Here is a 16913-nt window from a genome sequence, read left to right as displayed (position 1 = left end):
TATTCTATTTAAGAAATTTTTGTAAATTCCAAGGCCACTAGGATTTTCTTTTATTATATTCAAGAAACTTTATAGCTTTAGATTACATTTAAGTCTGTGATCTATTTGTATATGGGATGAGCTAAGGGTTGTGGTTCATTTTTTACATATGACTCAATTGTTCTAGCTCTACTTGTTAGAAAGATTACTCTTTCAGCATTGAATATGTGAATCCAATTCTGGATTTTAAAATTCTGTTCCATTAATTCACATATATAATTTTTAATGTAAATTTAATGTTGTCTTGATTACTATAAATTTAATTTAAAAAGCCTTAAAATTAATGTAAATCCTGCAAATTATTCCTTTTTTTTTGGGGGGGTACTGGGGATTGAACCCAGGGGCGCTCAACCACTGAACCACATCCCCTGCCCTCTTTTCTCTTTTTTGTATTTTATTAGAGACAGGGTCTTACTGGTTGCTTAGCACCTTGCTTTTGCTGAGGCTGGCTTTAGACTCGTGATCCTCCTGCTTCAGCCTCCCAAGAGGCTGGATTACAGACATGCACCACTGTACCCGGCTTTTAGCAAAAATTTCTCATTAAAGTTTTGTAGTTTAAGTTTATAAGTCTTGTAAATACATTTCATATATTCAAATATTTCATATTTTTTGGTGTTATTATAAATAGTACTGCTTTTAAATTTCAATTTCCAAGCTGGGTTAGGTGGCTCCCATCTGTAATTCTAGTACTAAATAGGTTGAATCCCTAAGCAATTTAGCAAGATCCTATCTCAAAATAAAAAATAAAAAGAACTAGAGATGTAGCTCAGTGATAAAGCACCCCTTGGCTCAACTGCCAATACCAGGGATGAGGGGGATTTCAATTTCCATTGTACATTTCTAATAGACGGAGCCACAACTGACTTCTATATATTGCATTTACAACGTTGCTGAATTGAATCCACTTTTAGTTCTAGCAGTATTTTTAGAGATTCCTTAAGATTTTCCAGAGGTGATCACATCTGTCTGAAATCAATAGGTTTCTTCTTTTTCAGTTGGTATGCCTTTTATTTTATTTGTTTACCTTAATGAACTGGTTAGAACCTCTAGTACAATGTGGAGTAAGAGTGGTTTGTATGGATATTTTCCTTGCTCCAAATTCTAAGGGGAAAGTGTACAGACTCTTATCACTGAGTGCAGTATGAGTTAGGATTTCTGTAGATGCTCTTTATCAGACTGATTAAAATGCGGGTTTCTATCAAATGTTTCTTCTGCATGAAGTGAGAGGAACATCTGTTTTTTTCTGACTTAATCTAGATTGTTAATATAGTGAATTATATTAAGAAATTTCTAAATGTTAAACCAACCTTGTATATATGGGATGAAACTCATTAAGATGTATTATCCTTTTTTTTAATACTGTTAGATTTGATTTTATACTGTTAGATTTTATTAAGAATTTCTGCATCTGTAGAGCACAGAGGATTTTTTTAGGGCAGTGGAAATATTGTTTGTGATACTATTAATGATGGATGTATGTTATACATTTGTCCAAACCCTTAGAGTGTACATGTCCAATAAATGAACCCTAACATAATTACAAACCGGGTAATTATGATGTGTCAATATAAGTTCATCAACTGTAACAAATACACTACTGTGGTAGGGGAGATAAATAATAAGGTTGTACAAGTATGGGGACAGGATGTATATGAGAAATCTGTAGCTTCCACTCAGTTTTGCTATGAACCTAAAACTGCTCTAGAAAATACACTTTTTATTTATTTATTTATTAATTTACTTAATTTTACACAAGGTCTCACTAAATGGCTTAGAGCCTCAATAAATTGCTGCGGATGGCCTTGAACTTGTGATTCCCCCTACCTCACCCTCCACAGCTGCTGGGATTATAGGCATGTGACACTGTACCCAGTTACAAAATAAAGGAAAAAAAAATTGTGCACCTATGCTTGTCAGAGATACTGTCTTTATCTGGTTTTGATATTCATAATGCTGATCTCGTACAATGTTATCAAGAAGTATTTCCTGGCACCCGGAAGTCCCGCCTTCGGAAAAGGAAGGAGCAGCGCGCGAGAGCACCGGCGGTGACCGAGGCGACAGCGGTGACCCACTGGAAATTTAAAATAGTTTGGAGTCAACACTGATTCCAACCATGGGTTTGTCAGCCTCTACTCCTGCTGTTCCAGTTCAGACCTCAGAAGCTTCAGATCATCAGGCAGCATCACCACCTTCAGGATGCCCAATGCATGAAGGGAAAATGAAAGGCTGTCCAATGAGTGCAGAACCCTCTGCTCAAACCTGTGAGAGCAAAACATACTCTGTGCCTGCCCACCAAGATCGTGCATATGAGTATGTGGAGTGTCCTGTTACAGGCGCTGCTGCTAAGAATAAGGAGAACCTGGATCCTTCAAATCTGATGCCACCACCTAATCAAACACCAGCTCCAGATCAGCCCTTTCCTTTGTCTACTGTCAGAGAGGAGTCATCCATTCCACGAGCAGATTCAGAGAAAAAGTGGGTTTATCCTTCTGAACAGATGTTCTGGAATGCAATGTTGAGGTAAGGGTGGAAGTGGAAGGATGAGGATATTAGTCAGAAAGATATGTATAATATCATTAGAATTCACAATCAGAACAATGAACAGGCTTGGAAGGAGATTTTGAAGTGGGAAGCTCTTCATGCTGCGGAGTGTCCCTGTGGTCCATCATTGATCCGATTTGGAGGGAAAGCAAAAGAGTATTCACCAAGGGCAAGAATTCGTTCCTGGATGGGGTATGAGTTGCCCTTCGACAGGCATGATTGGATCATCAACCGCTGTGGCACGGAAGTTAGATATGTGATAGATTACTACGATGGTGGCTAAGTCAACAAGGACTAACAGTTCACCATCCTGGATGTCCGCCCTGCCTTGGATTCGCTCTCAGCAGTATGGGACAGAATGAAAGTTGCTTGGTGGCACTGGACATCATAACCACTGTTTTGCTTGTGATGCAAAGTATAAACTATTTTTTTCTGAGAGATACATTAAACTATTTTCCCCAAACTGAACTGCACTCACAATGTAATGGGACCTTCAAGTGGGTAATCACACTTCATCCTCCACTTAGCAAAGGACCCTTGCTCCATTCAGTTTTGAGCTGCATTTTGCCTTGCAGTTTATAGCAGATCGTTCTAAGTTTTCTTCTCATTTGGTTTAAGTGGGAAGCAGTCCCTCAGTTTGTCCCTTAGCTGCAATATTGCCTGTGTATTTCATCTAGAAAAGTCTGAAAAACTTCTGAAAAAGAGTTCTTAGCTGCTTTTTTCTTACTGTTTTCTCAGGAATATTTGAGAGGTAAAACCTGAAAGTCAGTGCACTGCTCATGAACTTTTACCTGGTCAAACCTTTTAACTAAAATCATTTATTATAGATAAGCAATATCTCTTTTATAAAAGACTATTATTTCTGAAGTCCCTACAATTTAGTCGAGACCCTGAACAAAATGCAAAGCCATACCCTTGCACTCAGCAAGACTAAGGCATGTCTTGGCTCTCTAAATTCTCATTTATATGCATTTTTCAGACTAGGCCTTGTTAAAGAAGTTTCAACTCACCATGAGGTGCTGATGCAAATACTTTGAAACATATATTTTAATTTTTAAAATACTTCCCTGTTGTTCAGATATGTAACTCTGCTCTCCCAAAATAGGTCTCTTCATTGTCCCTAGAATTTCAAATATTCCAACTTTGAGTCCCATTCCTTCCTCCATTTAAAGTCTTCACCCTGGTTGAGCTAATCTAGATTTAAAAATTTGGCTCAAGTCACAGTGCCAGTGATTATATTTAGCTGAGTATTAACATTCACAAGAAGAGTATTTTTCTCACATGTAGTATGTTTGCATCAATTCACTGTCTCAATTTTTATGTTTTCAGAAAGCTTTAAGCTTGCTGTTGAAATTTCTTGTATCAGTAACCCAAAAACTGTTCTAATTATAGCAGCATGTTACAAATGACTGTTTTTAAAAGTGTTAATATTAAATCCTTTAATTTATCCTGAATACTGTATTGTTAAATTAGTGGATGGAATTAGCAGTCTATGAGTGATTAATTTGGTATGGATTTCTTGGGTGTGCCAGTTTTGTGTGGAGTTTCAAGAATCCATCAAGCTTAAGTTCTACATGTCAGAATATTTGTACATTTTTAAATAAAGCTGATAGTTAACAGGTTTTGAAAAAAAAAAAAAAAGAAGTATTTCCTACTCTTAACCTTCTATAAGACTTAAGATAGAGTAAAGATTATTCTTTCTTTAAATGTATGGAAGAATTCACAAGTGCAAAGTCTGGGACTAGTTTTCTTTGTGAGAGTTTTTAACTACAAATTCAGTATTTTACTATACATAGGGTTATAATAGTTATTTCTTCTTGAGACACCTATAGTAGTTTTGTGCCTTTTAAGGAATTTGTCCTTTTATCTAATTTATCAAAATTTTTGACACAAAGTTGTTGATCATCTCTCTTAATATCCATTTATGTCTATAGGATCTACAGAGTTATTGTCTTTCTCATATTAAGTTCCTCTTTCCTGCACTGTGGTCTGAAACTCCCTCCAGGCTATAAGCTGCAGTGGTCATGGGGTTCAACTTGTTCCTCCCCACTTCTTTCATGGATCAATGTCTTTTGCTGCCAACAACTGCTTCATATAGTTCATCATATCTTTTAGTGAATTATAGTGAGAGTAAATATGATGATCTCTGTTATTTCATTATGGCCAAGAATGGAAGCTTTACTTTTTTTACTATGAAAAATTTCAAACATAAATAAATGTAGACAATAGTGTAATAATCCTTCATGTACCTATCACTTAGCTTCTACAATTCTCAATCCATGGCCAATCCTTTCCTACATGAACCCCTCCCTGGGTTATTTTAAGTGATCTCATATATCCTCTAATTTCTCCTACAAATATTATAACACTGTATCTCTAGAAGATAAAATCTTAAAAACTCACAACTATAATACCATTATCAAAATTAAAAATATCAATAAATTTTAACCTCAAATATTGTGTTAGTATTCATATTATTCTAAATTTTGTTTTTATAGTTGATCTGTCCAACTCAGGATCAAAATTAGGTCCACATTATATCAGGTTAACATGGTTTTTAAGTTCTCTTAAATTTACAGCTTACTTTTTTTTTTTTTTTTTTGTCCTTGAAACTTATTTTAGAAACTGCACTGTTCAATAAAATAGGCACTAGTCACATGTGGCTTTTTAGCACTTAAAATGTAGCTAGTGTTATATGAAGAGTGGAATTAAAAATTTTAACTTAAATTAACAACTGACATTTGCTCCAGTGATTGGAAAATGTTTAGAGCAACTTGGGTGTAAAAATCTACTTTTGCAATTAAGTTTTATAAAATCAAAATTCAGATCAAATATTTCTGATGAAAATTATCATCTGAGTTATATGTTCTTTGCACTACACCATGCTACCCAAGAGATGTATTAAGCATAACATATTTTGAAGACTTAGTATGACAAGGAGATATAAAAACAGGTCATTAACAAATTTTCTATAAAGTTAAATATATTTTTATAATTAATTTCATCTATATCTTTTTACTTTCTAAAATTTGGCCATTATAAAGTATATAATTACACATACAGCTTACATTATATTTCTATTAGAAAGTGCTTACGTAAATCATTTGTTCTGTGGAGTTCCCTATATTCTGAACTTTGCTATTTGCATTGTGTCATTTAATGCATTTCTTGTTCTCTTACAGTTCTGAAAACTGGGAGTTTTAGATCAGATCAGTCCTTCTCTATTGAGGGGCAATTTTACTACCCAGATTAAATCTGGCAATGTCTTGAGACATTTTTGATTAAGACAATTAATGTGTGTGTGTATGTGTGTTACTACTGCCACCTAGTCAGTAGAAGCTATAGAGTGCTGCTAAACATTCTATAATAAGTAAGAAAGACTCTCACAAAAAGAATTATCCAGTTCAAAATGCCAATACTGGTAAGTCTGAGAAACTCTGCTCTGGAGGATTATGAAAATTGGAATTTGATTATTTCACAAGATTACTCCATAGGAGATAGCATACCCTTTCATCGGGACATACATAAAATATGTGGTTTTTTGAGTATTAGCAGATAATGTGACATATTGTCTCATTAGCAGCTGCAAAGTGGTGATATTCTAATCCTAAAATTCCTTTTTCATTCATCAGCTGAATATTTTTGTAAAGCAAAACTCCCCCTTCATTTATTTATCGAAAATAATAGTTTACATAAGAAATGCAGGATAAGTGCTGAGTTCTCTTTATCATTTTTCAAAATAACAAGTTGGTTGCCTAAATATCATACAAAGTGATCAATATTATTTTTTTGGTATCATTATGAATTTGTGGATTTAGGCATTTTTGTTTCCACCTATGATCCCTTCATTTATGTAACAGGAGAGTCTTCATGTAGGTTCCTGAGTTCTGTTAACAACCAAATTGGCTTTTATTACTTTCTTGCTTTCCCTTATGACAAGATGATCAAGGATTACTTAACCAGGCCCATGTAAATGAAATCTCATTAAAACTGCAGTACTGAAGCTAGGTAGAGCCTGCTGGTTGGTAAGCACATGTAAGTATCAGAACAGTGACATACTGAGTACACAAAAAAAGGGTCCAGAAAATGTATTTTGGACCCTCTTAGTTACAGTTCTATGCATTCTTCATTTGGTTAATCTTGATTTATATCCTTCAAAACAAAACTAGGATCATAATAGTGTTCTCCTGATTTACAATGTGTTCTAGTGAATTATTGAACCTGAGGGGGTCTTAAAAACCCCTCAATGTGTAGCCAGTTGATCAGAAGTGTAGGTAGCCTGGGGATTCCTCAACATGCTGATGGTATCTGAAACAAGGGCAGTTTTACTGAGGACTATGGCGATAAAATGTGCAGTTTGACACCAACCCAGGGTGGTTAGCAACCTTAAAACTTAAGTTTTGTTGTTGTTGTTTATATTGCTGTTATATTGTCATAGGTGTTGTTCTATTTTTGGGAAAGGATTTTGAAGATTCAAAACCTGTATCACTGTCCTTACCATCTTGTTGCCAGATCTTCTTTGGGTTTAAGTTAATATGCTATATCACATTTTCTTCCCCATGCATACTGTTTCAGTATTTATCATTTCACAGCCAGATATTAACATAAGATTAAATTGCTGAGGTTACACAACTACTCTTCAGTGTTTCAAGTATTTTCTCAATTAGCAGAATGAACTAAGTTTATAAATTAAATAGCATAAATATCAGTAATATTGCAAGTGATAACACATGTTTTCAAATTGGTCAGAGACTAGAATCTCAAAATACAAAATAAAGGCAAAAACATACCTCTGTGACACGTAGTTGTGAAGATGCAGCCATATAATCTGATTCTAATTTGTTCTTTTCTGAAATTACGGTAGTATTTTGAAGAATTAAGTCTACTTTTTCTATATGCAAAGTTGTACAAATCTAGAAACAAAAATCCTTGAGTTTAGTTTTTTTCCTAAGAGAATAGGTATATGATTTTATGCTTTAGAACTACAAAAAAATGCTGAACTTTATTTTTTTTTAAACAAAAATATAATTCATTAAAACAAAAAAAATTTTAACAGTGGGTATGCAGTGACCCTGTAATCCCAGTGGTTCCAGAGGCTGAGGCAGGAGGATCTCAAGTTCAAAGTCAGCCTCAGCTACTAATTGAGGCCCTAAGCAATATAGTGATACCTTGTTTCACAATAAAAAAAAAAAAAGAAAAAAGGGCTGATGAAAATCTCTTGCTAATTTAACTAAAACAGCAAAAACCTAAGACCTTCCCTCCAATAAAACCCTCTGAAGTTTTTACTATCTTTTCTTATCTATCAGTTGATGTTATTATTATTCTTATTATTTTGGCACCTGGGATTGAACCCAGGGGTGTTTAACCACTGAGTCACATTCCCAGTTCCTGTTTACAATCTCTTTAGAGACAGGGTCTCACTAAGTTGCTTAGGGCCTCACTAAATTGCTGAGGCTGGTTTAGAACTTGTGAGCCTCCTGCCTCAGTTTTCCACATCTCTGGGATTGTTGAAGGCATGTGCCATCAGACCCAGCTCTTTTATTTTAAAAATTATTTAAAATTAAGAAAATGCCTTACCTTTACTAGGTTGTTAATTCAGTAACAAGTTTTGCTTTCTGAATGTTTATTTCTCTGATTTTGGTAGTTGCTTTTCGCTCTTCCTCTTCAAGGTTACAAGTATCCTGTTCCATCAGTTTTAAACTGTATGACACACATGATGATGTAGAAATCAGAGTTAAACAAAAGGAATGAACCAAAAGCCTTAGATCTCCTGCAATTTTCTGTGCTATATTTAGCAATGCTATTCAGAAGTATTACCTGCTAGCTCCTAGATTAAACAATAGTTTTATGCAATCAGTCAAAACCAAAAAGTATTTATTGAGATACATTATGCTTTACCAGCATAGTCTGATAATGCTAATAGTAATGGTATAGGATTTGGAGTCAGACAGGTAGCTTTGAATGTCCTTTGTGCCACTCATCCATGAACAGTAGAAACCTGGACAAGTTACTTTTCTCAGTTTCAGTCTTGTCATCTGTAAATTAGATAATACTAGTACTTCCCTTATAGGACTATGAAGACTAAGGAAAGTAAACACTCAACATACTCAGTATAGTGCCTAGCCCATAACTGACTGATTAGTAGAATCTGTTACTGTTATTAATACTGTTTATCAAACACATTTCCTTTCCTTAAGGAGTTTTTTAAGCAGAGAGAACAGATTAGTAGGTTAAAAGGCAGAATTAAAAGGCAATAACAATCTCAAAAGTTAAAATCATACTGTTTTAAAGATGAAGAAACCAAAGTTCAGAAAAGTTAAATATGCCATCTAAGATCACAGATATTAAGTTGTAAGATGTATTTAACATCAAAGTTCATACTCTTTGCACTATATCATGCTATCTAAGAGAAAAAGAAGGGATGGAAGCAATAATAAACAAGAATAAACAAGTTCAGTGGGTATTGTAGAGTGGCTTAAATGGCACAAATTAAGAGTATGTTGGGATGGATATTTGGCCTTTGGTCTTTGGGGACTGGCTTATTTTGCTTAGCATGATAATTTCCAGTTCCATTCATTTGCCAGGAAATACCATAATTTCATTCTTCTTTATGGCTGAGTAATTTATTCCATTATGTACATAAATTACATTTTCTTTATCCATTCATCTGTTGAAGGGCACCTAGATTGATTCCATAGTTTTGCTATTGGGAAGGAAAACAAGATTCTGAATAGCCATGAAGGCTAGTCTAAAGCTAGTGGTTTAATTAAATTTCATGTAGTAATAATAGGAAGAAAAATGGATATTCTTGAATGGGATAGGATCATGTAAAGAACACAAATTTTTACAACAGTATTCTGAACTAAAAGGAGAAGGGACTAGTCAGGCTAGTCAGGGAGAGACCACTAACCAAGTCATCACTGTAGTAATCCAAAATGAATAAAAGTAGGAATCCAAGTCATTTCATTGCAAAATAAATAAATAAAAATTATCATTATCTTATGAGGATAAAGTTTAGTTTCAGACAATGGATCAAATACAGTAACACAGTAAAGGTTAAGAATACTGCAGATGATTGAACATAGAAGTGAAGGGCTGAACGTTTAAAAAAAGGTACAAAGTTAAAAAATTCTAGGAAGCTAGGCTAAATAGATACATCTTGCTTTAAGCAACCAAGGCATATTACTAATTCTTTTTTTTGGGGGGTGGGGTGGGGTGGGGGTTGAAGCCAGGGGCACTTAGCCACTGAGCTACATCCCCAGTCCTTTTTTTGTACTTTATTTAGAGACAGGATCTTGCTGAGATACTTAGGGCCTCACTAAGTTGCTGAGGTTGGCTTTGAACTTGCAAACCTCCTGCCTGAGCCTCCCAAGCCACTCGGATTACAGGTGTGCACTACCACGCCCAGCAACATTCTTAGTTTTAATTCCTAATACAGTAATTATCAATAATATAATCCATATAAACAAAACTTATTCAGGGTCCTCATTAATTTTAATCACATAAATGGGTTCAGAGATTGGAACAGAAAAATTCACAACACTTAAGATTCACCTCACTTTCCCCTATGGACAAAAATTGTGTTTTGAGCAATAAAAAAAAAAACTTTCAGAAAGAAATTACCATGAAATGTGCTTGTGGCACTGAAGACTGAATCCAGGCAGGGTCTACCAGTGAGTGACATTCTCAAGCCCTCCACCTTTTTTTTTTTTAAATATTGCTATATGGTTTTCACTAAGTTGCCCAGATTGCCCCTTGAACTTGTGATCCTCTTGTCTCAGCCTCCTGAGAAACTGGGATTATAGGCGTGTGTTACCATGTCTGGACACAGAGTTTAATCAGTAGTTTCCCATGCAGTGCTTGGGGCTCCCCACCATTCCCTGGAAAAGGTTGAACGATACCTTCCTAGTTTGGAACTAATTTTTTGTTCCAGTTGTCTTTTCTTTGTTTTTCTTTCAAGAAGTTCCTTCTTCTTTTGTCTCAGTTCATTGTCTTTGTGTTCTAGATGCCTGTTTGTCTCACGTAAGGCATTTAATCCTGATTCCACTGCTTGTAATTTTCTATTAATTTCCTAAGGAATATTGAAAATTGCCAACATATTTTTAAGAAGTTCTAGTTAAAGCATTATAAAACCAGTTCATGTTCTTTTCTAACCATTGAGTCAAATGAACCAACCTTAAGCTGTTCTTCCAAGTGTCTTCTTTGCTCTAGATCCACTGTGACTGTGAGAAACTGGGCTACTTTCAGGGATGTGTTACTAGAAATAACTTTGTTTGAATAAAAAGAAGTTTTCACCACATACTTTTCTTCTGCTGTATAAATTTGCTTTAATCGGGTTTCTTGTATTACCTATAATATAAAACAAGAATTCATGAACATCTAATATAAAGTATGTGTTTTAAAGGACTAAAGAATTAAAAACACATACTAAGTAAATTTTGGAAGATGAAAACACACTAGGTATACTTTCTTCTTCTTCTTTTTTCCCCCTAGCCTATCCAGTAACATCTCAAAAACTTGGGTGACATGCCTCATTATTTTGGGGAAAAAAAAAAAGGAAGAAAGGATGAGGAGAAAATTAAACTAGCAAAGTAAGCTAAACTTCCATTCCCTCTGTAGTCTCTCCTAAGTATACATTTGAAGCTTTATTATATTTAAAGAATAGACTGGAGGAATCAAATACCCAGTATATTAGACTGTTATTTTGATTAAGTAATTTACTATATCCTCCCTTGGGTATATTGTTCAAAGACACATAATCTTACACTAAATTCCTGGGTATTTAGGAGAATACTAAATGGAAATATTTTTTATGGATTTCAAAGATTTTTTTCATGGGGTTACTGGGGATTGAACCCAGGGTGCTTAACCACTGAGCCACATCCCCGGCCCCAACCACCACTTCTTAAATTTCAAGACTCGGTCTCACTAAATTACTTAGGGTCTTGCTGAATTGCTGAGGCATCCAAGTAGTTGGGATTATAGACATGTGCCACCACACAAAACAAGATTTTTTATTTTCACATTTTTTGATATCTTTTCTCTTAAGAACTTACACAAGGAAGTTCATAAACTTAACCATTCTACCACCAAAACATTATTAGATCTGTTCGTTTATTTATCAAGAGTAGAATACTATGATGTGGATTTCCCCCCAAATCTTTAAAGGTTAATAACAATGCTATTATTGTTTATTTCTCTCTAGAAATTTATTCTAGGTGAAGAGATAAGACCTATTTAAGCACACTTAGTTAACAGGGTATAAACTGTCACCCTAAGTTCTGAATAATTTGTAATAAAGGTAAAGGCCAGGTGAGGTTAGCCTTTCCAAATTTCACGAAAATGAGTTGTAAGTGGGATTTGAACTGACAAGAAATAAGAGAAGGGCATTCATAGAAAAAAGGACATCACAAGTTAAGTGAGCAAACTTCTAAGATTAACCAAAGAGGTGAATCTTAGAAATCAGCAGAACAATTCCATAAATAATGTATAATCACTGTTACAGAACTTAATTTATTAAGACTTGACAATAAACATACACTAAAGAATGTATTTTAATTCTAAGGAATAAATATAGCTATTACTACCATTACCTAGATATGAAACAAAAAGAATATTCTAAGGAAGAAATATAGCCATTATCTAGATATGAAACAAATAGAACTGAGGTATAAAATTCCTCAACAAAATTTTGTATATTCTGAAATATGGCCAAGATAATAATATGGCTTTACCAGGTGCCTGAGGTGCTTCCTAACATGGATTTATTGTACATATACATGTCTAAAAGGTGTCTCATCATAATTTAAATTATTTTTACACAATAAAGCACAAAGTTGGGTATTGAGACAAGTATAAAAAACATTCAATATATTCAAGAATTTAAAAAATATTATCACATATAAACACCAAAGAGATAAAGGTGAATGAAAAATATCTGAAAAGGGTATGAAATCATTTTATTTTAATGTGAAATACAGTAATTGAATACTGACTTAAACAAAAGGTTAAAAGTGCATTAAAATACTTCAATTTGAGGGGGTAATAAAAAGATTTTCCAAATGTACTCACTGCTTCTTTCTACCACGAAGTGAAGCTATAAAAGTCCTTACCAAACTCCCTGTTGTCTTTCTCCATCAGTAAAGAATTACTACTTCTACCCTTACTTACAGAGATATCTCTATCTATTCTTGGAGTCATGACAGAAATTGGTTTCATCTACACAGATGGTCTTGTTCTCTTTTCTAAACCTCACTAATTTAAAATGCAACAGAGGTACACCTACATAAAGATTTCTATTTTTTTATTTTTCCAAATGATCTCCAAAATATGTCATTTTTAACCAGACACAGGTGCTTCCTAACATGGATTTACTGTACATACACATGTCTGAAAAGAGTCTCATCATAATTTATTTTTTGCAATATGAGTGGGTAAGGGCCCCTTCTTTTGTTTTTGTAGTGCTGGGGACTGAACCCAGGTATTTCTGCATGCTAGGCAAGCACTCTACTACTGAGCTACATCCCCAGTACTGTTTTTTATTTAGAGACAAGGTTTCATCAAGTTTTCCATGCTGGCCTTGAATTTGTAATCTGTTTGCCTCAGCCTCCCACGTAACCCTGGGATTACAGGAATGTATCACTGTACCCATCTAAATGTCCTCATTTCTTTTTCAGGGCCCTCACTTCTTTTATTTATATATATAAATATATAAAATACATAAATATATATATTTTATACATCAAGTCCCATGTATCCTCTTTTCTAAAAAAATTTAGTTGTTGATGGACATTTATTTATTTATTTATTTAGATGTAGTGCTGAGGACTGAACCCAAGTGCCTCACATTCCAGGCAAGCATTCTCCCACTGAGCTACAATTTCAGCCTCTATATTATTATTTTTAATTTGTTCTTTGTTGACATAAAAGGAGTATAACTTCCCATTCTTGTGGTTGCACATAATGTGGAGTTACAATGGCCATGTTTTTTCATATGTGAACATAGGAAAGTTATGTCTGATTCATTCTGTCTTTCCCTTACCCCCCATTTTTCCCATCCAATCCGGTGAACATCCACTCCTTCCTCCCCACCACCTACTGTGAGTCAGCATCCACATATCAGAGAGAACTTTCGGCCTTTGGTTTTTTGAGATTGGTTTATTTCACATAGCATGATACTCTCCAGTTTCATCCATTTACTTGCAAATGCCATAATTTCATTCTTTATAGTCAAGTAATATTCCATTGTGTATATGTACCACATTTCTTTATTCATTCATATATTGAAGGGCACCTATGTTGGTTCCATAGCCTAGCTATTGTAAACTGAGCTGCTATAAACACTGATGTGACCATGTCACTACTGTACACTGATTTTAAGTTCTTTGATATAAAGTGAGGAGTGGCATAACTGGGTCAAATGGTGATTCCATTCTGAGTTTTCTTAGGAATATTGCTTTCCATAATGGTTGCACCAATTTGTAGTCCCATCAGCAATGTCTTGAGTGTACCTTTTCTGAACAGCTACCAGCAATGTCTGAGTGTACCTTTTCTGAACATCTTCTCCAATATTTATTGTTATTTGTATTCTTGGTAAATGCCATTCTAATTGGAGTGAGATGAAAACTCAGTGTAGTTTTAATTTGCATTTCTTTAACTGCTAGTGATGTTGAACATTTTTTTTCATATATTTGTTGATTGACTATATTTCTCCTATGAAGTGTCTGTTCAGTTCCTTGGCAGGGCCCTCACTTCTATCTTCTGTTAGTAAAGTATACAGAGCCCAAAATGAATGTCCCGCCATGAATGATCTTAAGAATACTTCTACACCAACTGTTAGAAAATGAATTCAGTACTATAAATAGCAATTAGGTCTATAATTGATTTCCAGAAGTTTTATACAGTATTAACATGGCAACATGGTGGTAGGGAAAAACCTGTTTTAGGAGTGATTTCTTTTTTATTTCTATGATAGAATCTATGATAAGCCACAAGAAGTCTGGAGACGAGAGATTAGTTATAGGAAGAAAATTCCCCAACAACATCAACAGAATATAGAAAGTAAGAGTTTCTATGGCTATACTAGCCAATAAAATGAAATACTATATACATACTGAGAAAATCTTAAGTTTTAAAAACAGAAGGGAATACCAAAATAGTGCTATACCTCAACTTCTCATTATGAAGTATAATTTACCAGAAAGATAATCCAGAATATAAGAATTTAAAGGATTTAAACACAAATACAATGTTTGAATGTAAGTTTATTGCGCAAAGGCAAAACCAGATTAAGGTTTTAACTTTAATTCCACTGAAGAATTAAGTATTCATTTATTATAGTTAATTCCATATGGCTTTTGTCAGAAAGTATTAGCCAATGGTCACTGTTTTATGACATATTTAAGATGGAAAATAAAAAAAAAAACATTCTGCAAGGTTAGAAACAGAGTAAATAGGGCTGGGGATATAGCCCAGTTGGTAGAGCACTTGCCTTGCACTCACAAGGCCCTGGGTTCAATCCCCAGCACCACACACACACACAAAAACAACAACAACAAAAAAAAAAACAAACAGAGTAAATAATTTAAATTTCTGATATTTCTGCTTTATTTATTTTTGGTACTGGGGATTTAACTCAGGGACGCTGTAACACTGAACTACATCCCCAGGCCCTTTTCTTTCAAGACACATTCTTACTAAGTTGCTTAGGGCCTCGCTGAACTGCTGAGGCTAGTCTTGAATTTGTGATCCTCCTGTCTGTCTCAGGCTCCTGAGTCAATGGGATTACAGTTGTGTGCTACTGCACCTGGCTGTGCTTTACTTTAAAATAAGAAGTTTTAATGAAACTATGTTTTTGGTAATGAGTCAGTGCTTTCTTACCCGTTCAATTCTTTCCCTGGTCCTTTCAGTTCCCACAGGAACTTCATGAATATGATACTGGCAGCAAAGGTAACTCATTACAGGATCAGGTGCATCAAATAACTCTCGCAAATAGGAGAAAAATCCGTATTGTCTGAAAGGAAAAGTACTGGTTTGATTTCTCAAAAGAGCATTTTAAAAATCTGAATGGTAACTAAAATACAAATTATTTCAATGATGGATGAGGAATTATTGTTTTTTTTTTTAACATTTTAAAACCACTTAGTATTATTTAAATTTTTTATTAGAAACTATTAAACTATTCTTTTGCTGTTTCTTCTATTATTCTTACACTTAGAATGTTAACTTATATCCAGAGTTAAGATATTTATTTATAATTATTACTGCAATGTTTACATTTACTCCTTCTAAAAATTATTTTTGCATTATAAAATGATGATTTATCATTTAATTTTCCCAATATCTAACCAACTCTGATCTTTCATCTTTAGTAAAAGATATTTAGCATTTTTCATTAAACAGTCCAGTATTATTCCACTGATTTGAAGTATCACCTTCATCACACACTAGGTCACATGATACATTCCTGGACCTGACTTGTTCCATACTTTATACTTCAGTAGATATTCTACAAGAGAATAGTACAGCTTATAACAAACGAATCATGTGACAAGGAGATAATCAAAATATACTTAAAAAATTATTCAATATTCAAATCAGTTGTAACAACATATTCACCACTTACTTTAGTTCATTCAGAGACCTTGAAGGTGCTTTGTCTGCATATGAACTCTTGGGAGCAATAACAGCATTTACTCTTAACTTTTTATTGTCACGAACCTGAACATAGGGAAAAGAAAGTATTATCTTAATTATCATGTATTCTCAATTGAAATGATTTTTAAAGTTGCTACATTGCTAGTGCCATTCATGGGATGATCAGAAATAAAAGCTGAACACGGGATATTTGATCATACTCAGAAGAAAATCTTACTGTGGTAATGATACTGCAGTTATGCATTTTCAAAAGAACCCATTTCTGAAATATTTTCAGATTAAATAGGATGCCTGGAATTTGTTTTAAAATAATGCAGAAGGGAGACAGCATTGCTTCTATTAATGGCAGATTATCAAGTATTGGACTAACCTTTCTATAAAAAATTGCTATAAACTCTTGACTAGATTTTAGAAACAATCATATGAAAGTACAGGAAAAACACAGGCTGGAGGGAAGTTGACACTTGAGAAGAGTACTGAAATTTGTGCTTACATGGCTTGAGGGTAATCCCCAATCTGGAGCACAGGAATGGGAATATAAATTCAGGTAGAAAGCTGTAGTTTTCTGACTGTAGGAATCACAGGATAGAGTTTTGGGATGATTAGAATGGTTGTGAATTCTTAGAAGGAGAGTGTTGCAAAGAGAGAAGATTCGAAATCTGCATAGAAACTCCTGT

The 16913-nt window shown here is 34.2% G+C and overlaps 1 protein-coding gene and 1 pseudogene across 1 annotated transcript in view; one reads left to right on the top strand and one right to left on the bottom strand.

Moving 5' to 3' along the window:
* The window catches only part of Smc5 (structural maintenance of chromosomes 5), an 85164-nt gene that overhangs the window by 16633 nt on the left and 51618 nt on the right, over positions 1 to 16913 (bottom strand). The window contains 7 exon segments of the mRNA XM_047524230.1: positions 7371 to 7493; positions 8158 to 8171; positions 8174 to 8280; positions 10482 to 10651; positions 10756 to 10929; positions 15460 to 15592; positions 16205 to 16299. Coding sequence (XP_047380186.1) covers positions 7371 to 7493; positions 8158 to 8171; positions 8174 to 8280; positions 10482 to 10651; positions 10756 to 10929; positions 15460 to 15592; positions 16205 to 16299 — 816 coding nt within the window.
* LOC124964262 (holocytochrome c-type synthase-like) lies at positions 2093 to 2971 on the top strand (annotated as a pseudogene).

The sequence above is a fragment of the Sciurus carolinensis genome, chromosome 14 (assembly GCF_902686445.1).
Source record: "Sciurus carolinensis chromosome 14, mSciCar1.2, whole genome shotgun sequence".
In the NCBI taxonomy this organism is placed as follows: Eukaryota; Metazoa; Chordata; class Mammalia; order Rodentia; family Sciuridae; genus Sciurus; species Sciurus carolinensis.
This window is presented reverse-complemented; position numbering and strand designations above follow the sequence as displayed.